Source organism: Alligator sinensis, unplaced genomic scaffold (genome assembly GCF_000455745.1).
Source record: "Alligator sinensis unplaced genomic scaffold, ASM45574v1 scaffold131_1, whole genome shotgun sequence".
In the NCBI taxonomy this organism is placed as follows: Eukaryota; Metazoa; Chordata; order Crocodylia; family Alligatoridae; genus Alligator; species Alligator sinensis.
In genome coordinates, this window is record NW_005841830.1 from 4107582 (window position 1) to 4118348 (window position 10767).

At 42.6% G+C, this 10767-nt stretch overlaps 1 protein-coding gene across 1 annotated transcript in view; it reads left to right on the top strand.

Annotated features, from left to right (window-relative positions):
• KCNK12 (potassium two pore domain channel subfamily K member 12) overlaps positions 1 to 10477 on the top strand; it is a gene marked incomplete at its 5' end in the record, with an annotated part of 53831 nt that extends 43354 nt beyond the window's left edge. The window contains one exon of the mRNA XM_014519079.1: positions 9582 to 10477. Within this exon, the coding sequence (XP_014374565.1) occupies positions 9582 to 10477 (896 nt within the window). The remainder of the gene's footprint in view (positions 1 to 9581) is intronic.
• Positions 10478 to 10767: the final 290 nt, after the last annotated feature.

Below are 10767 nucleotides of genomic sequence, written 5' to 3' on the forward strand. Positions count from 1 at the left end.
ACTCAGCAGCAGAGCAGTACTTGTAAATAAACAAAATAACTACAAGTACTACCCTGCTTCAGAGATTATTACTTTTACCTAATAGGGGAGCACATGTAGACACCAAGACATTTACTGAACAGTTAATTGGTCAACTGCACAGTAAACATCTCATGTAGATGCACCCATTATCTTCTTCTGTGAACCAGCAAGTGAGGGAAGATAAAGACCCATGTTGTGATAATGTGATTCATACAAGTAGCACCAGTGATCATGGAGAGCTGTACTACATCAGACAATAATTCTATCCTAGACAGACTACCAACTGAAAAAGAAATTAAGATGGACTTTTGTGTTAGAAGCAAGATAGAACCCACAAAGGAAATTGGAAGCATGGAGCAAAATTTCAGGTTTTTATTCTGTCTGTAATCATCTGCAATTTCTATGCCTCCATTTAAAAATAAAATGACATTATTTCCACTATGAAGATATTGCCATTACAACTAAACATGTGTGCTGGTACTCAAATATACCCATGCAAGCAAAATCAGTAGCTACAACTGGAATGCCAACATCCTCCTGTGCATTCATGTAATTGAGGTATGTACTTTTAAGTGCAATTCTCAGATATTGTGGAGTTTTTTAATCACAAGGGAAGGATTTGGCTAGCATCTCATTAGACCATCTTTAATTCCACAGCCTTCTATTTACAGCTAGATTGACTGTGCATGACTTTTGCCACTAGGGAAGATGAGGGCTTGAACTAACACCTGTAAAGCTGTAGCAGGTTGCCCTAATTGCACCACCACCATACCAACATTGTTAAAAGTAGCACAGCCACAATCCCCAAAAGCTTGGAACTGCCAAAGCTAAAGCTGAAGTGACAGCCTGTATTTCTGTTACACATATGTAGAAGTTTTCTATTTTTGCTTAAAGGTGTAATATAGTAATAGAGATGGTTTAATTATTCAATGTAAATAAATCAGCCAAAGAATTAAGTTCTATTTCCTCTATGTAAATTCTTTGTTAATGAAGCCTAACTTTGCTTAAAGCATTTCTTGCTTTTCTCTTCAAAGAATAGTTAATGCAAACAAATCTTGGCATATTCTTTTTTTAGAAACCATTCACTTCAATTATTTGTAGTTAATTATTCAGGTATGTCAGCCACCTAAATCAAGTGCAACTCCTTCCGTTTTCTGATTGAATATGCAAAAATTCTAAAACAGAAGAGTACCAAAATAGCTAAGACAGTACTTCTGTAATTAATTTTCAGATAAATTATTATGACAAGATATGTTAAACTTTTGCTATTCATGAACATTTTCATATATCAACTGATAGTTCTCTGAATAGTCACAATCAGCAAATAATACAAAGAACACTGTATTTACTCTCATAACTATTTTTAAATAATTGTTGATGTTATCTGACAAACTTTATTATACCGGTATATTATAAGTCACTACTACTTAAATTTAAAAGAACTATAAAATTAAAACTGAAAAAATAGACATGATATGAAAAAGGGCTGAGTTAAATACTGCTGCTGGATCCTTAACTTTAGCATGTACTGATTTTGCAGTTTAAATATTGTAGCAGTAATATTTCATTAACACATTCATTTGAGTTCCATTAATTAAGTAATCAATCAGTAGAAAGATGAATTGGACTGAGAAAACAGATCAGGCATGGTTTTGAAGTCAGAAAGGATAGGATGAAGAAAACATTTCAAAAATTAGAATCTGGATGGCAATTATGGAGAACAGCATAATTATTTTTAAGGCTTGTTTAGTGAGCAAGTCTACACTAGATGCTTTGCTGCAGAGCTAATGAACTCTGCAGTAAACTGCCACTGTCTACACATGTGGCGCTATTAGGCCACAATTAACTAATTAACTCTACTGTAGGATAGTACTGCCAACAAAAGTATTATCCTTCAGCAGAGTAGTTACCATATTTTATGGTGTATAAGTTGACCCCAAATATATATGGTGTATAAGTCAATCTTTGCTTTGATCTTTGTCACAAAAAAAAAAAAAAGGATTGGGCCCTCATGTGCTGGTGGGCTCCAGGGAAGTTGGATTGGGCCCCTAGGATCTCAGGCAGCACCCAGCCTGCCAGCAATTCCCCAGCTGGGCCCCGGGGGGTGCCACCACCGCAAAGGAAAGGACCAGAGCCCCTGCAGCTCAGGGGCTGCCCAGCCCCCCAGCACGTCACCCCCCGGCCCTGAGCAGGCTCTGCTAAAACCAGGATCAGGCCCCTCACTGCTTCTGCTTTCAGCAGGCTCCTGTGGTTGGCAGGATGCCTGGGGCCACCCAGGAAGGGGCTGCCTCAGCGTGGGCTATTGGGTAAGGGTGGGAGGGAGGCTGGCCCTGCCCAACACCTAGCCCTACCCAACACCCCTAACTTTCCCCCTGCACTGCCCATGGGATGAGGCAGCCCCTTCCTGGGCAGAGCCAGGTGTCCTGCTAGCCACAGGAGCCTGCTGAAAGCAGGAGTGGCAAAGGGCCTGATCCTGCTTTCAGTGGAGCCTGCCCATCCCCACTCCCCTCCAGCTGGGGGGAGGTGAGCTGCCAGTGGGCCAGGCAGCCTCTAAGCTGTGGGGCAAGGGGGAGAGGGGGGATGGTCCTCCCCTCCTCGGCAGCGGTGCTCTCCAGGCCCAGCTGGGTGGGCTGCTAGCTGGCTAGGTGCTGCCCAAGCTCCCAGGGGCCCAATCCAACTTCCCCGGAGCCCAGATACGAACTTCCTGCTGGCTAGCCCCACACTGTAGCACCCTTATACCCTAGCCAGCCCCTCCAAAGGATGTTGAGCCACATTGAAGTAGCTCTGAGCTGGCAGACTGACCCCTAGAGCTCCCTGCCAGCCACCCCGGCACAATATGCTATGATCCCGAGTGAACATGCAAATGCATCCAGGGGCAATACACTCTGGCATAAACTGTGCTGGAGTTTATTGCTGTGTGCTAACTGTCTATGTAGATGCACCCAGTAAGTAAGAATGAGCACCACTTTAGGTGTGTGAGAAGGCACATAAAGGAAGGCCAGTACAATTCTTCTCTTTTTTTCAAACTCCCCATTCCTTTTCTAGCTCATGGTTCATTTTTTATATCTAATGTCACTGAATAATCAACTGGATAAACAGATACTCGAGTCTCAAACTCTTATTCCACACTTTAGAAGAGAGAAGTAATTTTCCATAGGACCCTGATGCAGGGGACAAATCAGAAGCAGATTTCACATCTGAGAAACTGCTAGGACCTTAGCATAGGACCTTATAAATCTAACTGGAATATCCAACTATTAGAAATCTTTGTGGTATTTGCTTCCCACATGAGTCCATATCTGTAAAGGACAAAACTATTTTCTTCTATGGATTTTAAGAGGATAAAAAAATCCTGGAAAAAGTCAGTTTTGATCATCTCTTTTTTTCAACACATGCCAAATAGTAATATATACTGTGTTCATATTATTTTTGTTTGTAGTAGGGTTGGAGCAGTGTTGTAGTTGTGATGATCCAGGAAATATTCAAGAAGCAAACATATGTAGCATATACAATTGGTCCAAATGAAAATATTACTAAAAATGTTGTTTCTCTTATTTTCTTTGATAGTGCTGATATTATTCTCAGTAATCTATGGTTAAAGTCACTAGGGCTCCCACAGACATGCAGCAAGGATGCTCCGACGTTCGGTGTAAATTCAGCACGTTGAAGCAGACTCAATTAATCGAGTCTACTGGAGTATGGAAATTAATGCGTCGTGTCAGAAGACTTGAGCGTCATGTGTATCAGCATCCCCGTGCTGAAAAATGGCAGCGGGGTGCTTTAAATTAAAACTTGTTCAAAGAGCTCTAGTTTAAAGCACCCCACTGCTATTTTTCATCATGCGGATGCCGATACACATGATGTGCGGGCACTTTTAATTAGCGCAGCTTGCCAATTAAAGTGCCCCACCTGCCAGAGCATGTCTATAAACACCTTAGGTGCTTACATTTATCTCATATCCATCAAAAGCTATGGACTAATTCAGTGGGGGCCGACATTTCTGGCAGCCATGCCACAAACTAGCCTTGCACTCTCCCTAAGTGCCACTCTAATCCCTTTCCCCTGTCTGATCGGCCACTTTGCTTTCTTCCATATTTGCCATTGTGCTGCCTCCCTCCTCCCCAATCTGCCGCATGCCACCCACAGAAGATGCCCGTGCCACTTGTGGCAGCTGTGCCACAGGTTGCTCCCTACCCCTGGACTATCTAATTCAATCTCTGGTAGCTCTTAATGGAATGGTGTCTGTTTGGACACAATAAACCTAATATACCCCATATGTAATATTCTTTACACCAGTGGTGTTACACCATGGATGAATGTGCCCACTTAACTTTCTTATACATTCATTTTAAATTTGGATTATACTCCTATTATAAGAAAGTTAAGTGGTCACATTCATCAATAATTCTTAATTCTCCCATCACTAAAACTGATCCTGTGGGGTCCCATAGACTGGCAATCACCTGCTAGGTTGTGGCCTCAAACCTGGGGCTTTGGCCTGCCACTCTTGAGCTGGCCATTCAGGCTGGGCAAGGCAGGCTGAAAACCTCCATCAGGGCCTAGCCATCTGCACACTCCCTGCCACTGGAGTGGCCAGTCAGGGGCAGCTGGCCCTTCACTTCCCTCCATATCAACCTCTGCACAGGAAAAAGAAGGGTCTGGACAACAGGGCTCAATTTGAACCTGTCCCAGCTGCCTGCGGAGGGCTTGGAATTGATTGAGAGTGTGGTCAGGGGGTAGAAAGGTAAGAAAGGTTTATTGACTTAACAAAAACACATTATCTGTCTTAGTATACTACACGTAGTATGACAGACAATAATGACAGACAATAATAATTCACATCGGCAACTTATCGGCAGTCCCCTCTGATGCCTGATGTATGACAAGTTTCTCTTTCCATAAAGCTCAGCGAAGTCAGGCGTCCCCGATCAGCGCTGTCCGAGGGGTACCGGGAAGAACCCTGGTATTCAGTCCTTGGGCTCCTCGAGATCCATGGGCCCACCAATCCAGGTCAACAGCTAATTAGTAGTTCCTTTCACAGAGCTGTATCTTCCTTCTAAATGATTTCTGGATGTGCCAGCCAATTTATAACTTCTGAGCTATGCTGATATCTTACAGCCATTCAGATTCTTTTTACTTCAACTGTCCTTAGACTGACCAATAGCAGTACAAGCCTTGCGTTCTTCTGATAAGGTTAATTTTAATTATGCCACAGGGCCTACCATCACTACTACAAGGTTTTGCTAAATTTACTAGGCCTCATACTACATACAATGCCTTACTACATTTTAGACTTTAATAAGCTCTTAGCAACAACATATAGCTTAATATCTGAACAAATGACAGAAAAACACTTGATCTAATCTTCATAGAGCCTTCAGCAAGCACTTTTATCACACAGGCATAATTTCAGCTGTCACAGAACCCAGATGGCCTTGCTTTTCCTTCTGGCTTGTGCCTCTGCCTGCACTCCGTTTGATCTCCAGACTTGGCTTGCCCTCTGACTCTGCACTGTCCAATCCTTTGGCTTCCTTATTTGGCTTGTGCCTAGACCAGTGGTTCTCAACCTTACACTCAAAGCAGCCCTTGTTTGACTCAAGGCACTCATCCATAACTTTTGTGAATTGAGTAGCACCCCATTTTAAATACTATAAAAACAATTTACCTCCTTGCACTTACCTCCTTGCCGTGGGGATGAGGGAGAGGCCAGGCATAAAACTCCTAAACCTGCCCTTATCTGCTCATTTCCTCACACCTGGAGCCTGAGCCTAGCCTTATCTTGTTTGTCTCCTCACACTTCCTGCAACACCCTTCAAAGGATCCTGCAACACCCCAGGGTACCCCAGCACCCTGGTTGAGAATCACAGCTCTAGACCCTACTCTGTTGTTTGATCTCCTGGCTTCCCAACTTGGCTTGCCCTCCGAGTCTGTGCTGTGCTTGGTCCTCTGGCTTCCTAACTTGGTTTGTTCCCAGATCCAGTTTTCAGATTGACCTGGCTTCTGATCCAGCTTGTTCCTGGGGTCTGCTTACACCTCCTGACTCCAGTCATCCCCTCAAATCCTAAGTGACACCCAGACACGGCTACCCAAGACCTGGCAGGACACTGCCCCTGTAGCCCTTTCCATTGGTCCCAAGAGAGTTTGAGGAGCGGAGGGGATGAGACAGGTTATAAAGTGCCCTTCTGGGAGGGTGGGGGCAGCTGGCATAGGAGCTGCCTGGGACAGGGGAGGGCAGCAGCAGTGGCAATCCTTTGAGGAACTGCTGCAGGCACTGCTGGGGTAGCTGGGGCAGGCACAAAATGCCAGACAGGACAGGAGAGCACTTATGTGCTCACCCAGGGGTCGGGTGGCACAACAACCTGAATGGGATCTTGCAGCATCCTGGTTAGGAATCACTGCTCTAGATGATCTTAATTTAACCCTGCATTGAAACAGAATTTGTGGCCTACCTAATGAAAAGCCTCAGCTCAATGGGAGTTAAGTAGTCCATATGTTTACACTGTCAGATAGTTGACATTTCTCTTACCATATTATCACCTTACAACAATGTCTGCAATATATCAATAAATACCTGGACATTTCCCTAGGTGCAAATAACCAAGTATTAATTTACTTAATGAATAATGTGTCTGTTTTATTGTTAAAGGTGTGGAATACAGTAATAGGTTTTCAGACTTTGCTAACACCTTTAGACCAGGGGTGTCAAACTCCTATGGGGCCAGATGAGTGACTTGGGGCCGGTCCTCGGGCCAAATCAGGCCCCCACACACCCTCCTCCTTCCCTTCCCTCAGGAGACCTCATCCAGAGGCTGCTCCAGTGGGCCTGGGACTACACTGCATGTAGCATGGATCCTGGAGGCTGGAATGGACACTGTGTGCAGTGCAATCCAGCAAGAGTGGCAGACGTGCTGCACACGTTGGCCACCTGGCTGCTTTGGGAGTGCACTACATGCAGCACCTGCTCCAGCCAGTCTGGGATCTGTGCTGCTCATGGTGCACTGCATGCAGTGTGGCTGCTGCTCTGGACAGACAGCATTGCACACAGTGCCTGTTCCAGCTTCCAGGATCCATGTAGGATCTGAGCATAGTCTCAGACCTGCTGGAACAAGCCATTGGATCAGGTATGCTAGGGAAGGGGAAGAGGGAGGGTGTCCGTGGGCCCAGTCTGGTCTGTGGACTGGTTCTGCACCACAGGTGCATATTGTGCCCCGCATGGATCTGATTAGACCCAGGAGAACATCAGGGGCCAGATGATGGGGCCCCATGAGCTAGATTTAGCTCATGAGCTATATGTTTGACACCCCTGCTTTAAATAACTAAATCTACACTTATCATTGTATCATCAATATGCACAGTAGCCTAGTATTTCCTACATCATATATAAAGTGATTCAGAAAATGACATAATGGACCCATTTTATTTAAAGAAAGAAAAGGGTAATTTTGCATAAATCGCTTTGAATTTTTAATAAAAAATTTTACTGTCTTTTTCCCTTCTCTGTAACAAATGTTCACTTATTTGTTTCACCAGCTTCATACCCTCAAAATATTCTGTGGGTGATGAAAATCTTAAATTTTGTTAAAGTAGTAATCTAATAAATATCACATTTAGTCTGTTTTACATGGCATTTTGCAAAGAGGCAGTATAAATCAAAAACACATTCCCAAAGTATATACTCAGTACATTAACAGTATATTTAAACTCTGAAACAATGTTTTATTTTTTCTTGGTTTTCATTCTATAAAAGGAGCTTGCCAGTCTGATAGCTTGTTTTAAATATACAGATTTCCACAATTCTTGCTGTTGCTGTAGTTTAATAGAGGTCTCTCTTATTTTTCTATTAAAATGCAAAAATGATATGATTATATAATATAATTCATAACACATTCAAAATTCAAATAATGAAACAGCAAATTACATTGAATCAAAATATTTAACACAGGCAACAAAAAAGAACAGATCCGATTGAACAGTATCAGGTTGAAGATCCAGGTACAACGCTATAACAACAGTAAAGCTATACAACCAATTTACCACAAAGTAAGTTAGGGTGTAAACTTATGTCACATCAGAGTTCCATTAACTCCTATGCTCTTATTCTGCAGTAAATGCAAAGTAGCTTTTACCACTTCCACTGAAGGAAACCTGCCTCACCCTTACCAGGATGTAGGTATGCACAGAGATAATTGCCACAGAGTTGATAACATGCTTTAAGTTCACCGTAGTTTACTTCATGATAACTGGTGTAGTCATACCCTATTAGGTTATACTTAATTTCCTATGAACAAAGATGCCGTACTGGATCAGACCATGGGTTCATCTAGCTCATGATTTGTTAAGAACAAATCACACAAACCAACTTGATCTACTCCTCTGACGATGTAACTAGCTGAATAGATGAAAGGAATGAAATGGATATAGCATATTTGGACTTTAGTAAACCTTTTGATAAAGTTGTACATGAACTTCACATTAGCAAATTGGAGAAATGTGGACTATATTAAATTACTAGAATGTGGATAGTTAATTGGCTTAATAACCGTGATAAAAAGGTAATTATAAATGGATTAATGTCACAATAGGAAGAGTTTTCAAGTGGTATTCCATAGCTTCCTCAGCAAATTTGAAGATGACATGAAACTGAAAAGGATTACAAACACACAAGAGTAGAATTCAAAAACTTAATTGGAGAGACAACAAGATGAAGTTCAGTGCAGACAAATGGCAGGTGCTACTTCTAGGGAAGAATAATAATGCTGAAGTACTAATATAGAATGTGAGATAACTGGCTGGGTGGAAACATTGCTGAGAAAGATATTGAGGTTTTGGTGGATCGCAGACCTAATATGAGTCAGCGACATGATGCAGTAGCAAAAAAAGCAAAAGCAATTTTGGGCAGTTTTCAGGTATCTGAAAGACTGTCATAAAGAAGAGGGTGAATGACATGAAGCAATGGCTTCAAATTGCAAGGAAGTAGATTTAGATTAGTTATCAGGGGAAAAAAAAACTTCCTTGCTGTTAGAACAGTAAGGCAGTGAAATAGACTGCCCAGGGACATTGTGGAATCTCGTCCACTGGCGGTTTTCAAGAAGAGATTGGATAAGCATTGGTCAGGGAAGATGTAGGAGGAGGATTCCTGCATTTCTGCATGGGGTTCAACCAGATGACCCTTGAGGTCCCTTCTGACCTTATGGTTCTGTGATTCATTAGCCTTTACCTCACAGTGGCAAAGAGCGTGGATGCTAAGAGAAAGAGCATGTATAAGGACCTATCCAGATTGATCAATCTCCTGCCCAGCTTCCTTTCAAGCTTCCAGCAGTTCTTCAGGCTTGTTTGCTCTCTCTTGGATTCTAGTCATCCTCTCCTGCATTCCCTCACTCTTTGAGAAAATAGTTCACTCTTGAAGTGAGTTATAGAAAGCACTATTTCACTAGCTGGGTTAGCATGTTAGAACTCAATTGTTGAAGTAAAATGGGAAGCGGTGGGACAAGTTTCACATAGGTTATATGCTGGAATATCCATGTCATCATTGTAACTACGTTATCTCGGTGCCTTTGCAGGTTTTGGAATGACCACACCAGCAACAGTGGCTGGAAAAGTGTTCCTCATCATTTATGGTCTATTTGGGTGTGCTGGGACTATCCTTTTCTTCAACCTCTTCCTGGAGCGTATTATCTCTCTTCTGGCTTTTATCATGAAGACTTGTCGTGAGAGACAGCTGCGAAGAAGTGGTCTTCTACCTCCTAACTTCCGAAGGGGTTCAGCAATCTCTAATGTGGGCAGTCTTCCTGGCTGGAAGCCATCTGTTTATCATGTGATGCTGATTCTGGGAATTTTTGCTATCACACTTTCCTGCTGTGCCTCAGCTATGTACACTGCAGTGGAAGGATGGAACTACATTGACTCCTTATACTATTGTTTTGTTACCTTCAGCACCATTGGCTTTGGAGACTTGGTAAGCAGTCAAAATGCTGTGTACCAAAATCAGGGATTATATAGATTTGGAAACTTTATGTTTATATTAATGGGGGTATGTTGCATATACTCTCTTTTTAATGTCATATCAATTGTAATCAAGCAAGTTTTAAATTGGGTGTTGAAAAAGTTTGGATGCAGATGTTGTTCAAAGTGCCATAAATCAAGTGCCCGCCTTGGACGACGCAACGCCATTACCCCTGGAGCCCGCTTACGCCGGCATAACCTCTCTATGGAAACTGACGGACAGTATGACAGTGACACAGAGGGGAGGAGGCTTTCTGGTGAAATGATCTCGATGAGGGAGCTCACAGCTTCAAACAAAGTCTCCTTGGCCATTTTGCAAAAGCAGTTGTCAGAGACGGCCAATGGCTATCCTCGAAATGTCTGTATCAACACCAGACAAAATGGCTTCTCTGCAGGAGTGGGTGCTCTCGCCATCATGAACAATAGATTGGCAGAAACAAGTGATTCTAGGTAGAGCTTTTGAAATTCTCGTCTATGAGAAAATGACACTTTCTTATTCTTTATTTAATAAAAATATAAAGGTGATTGGGCTACAGTTATCGAAGGCAATTTTATCGAAGTCCTGAGTTTAGAGATAGACCTGCCGTTTGTTTGGAGTTTGTTTGTTTTTTAAGTTGTCTCTGGGGTGCAATGCTATCTATACCCTACTATTTTATTCTTCACATGGCTGATGTGGAGAATGACATCCTATAGCACTTGACAGATTTGGAAGATTGATCTGCCTCATTAAGACAGTGTCCCTAT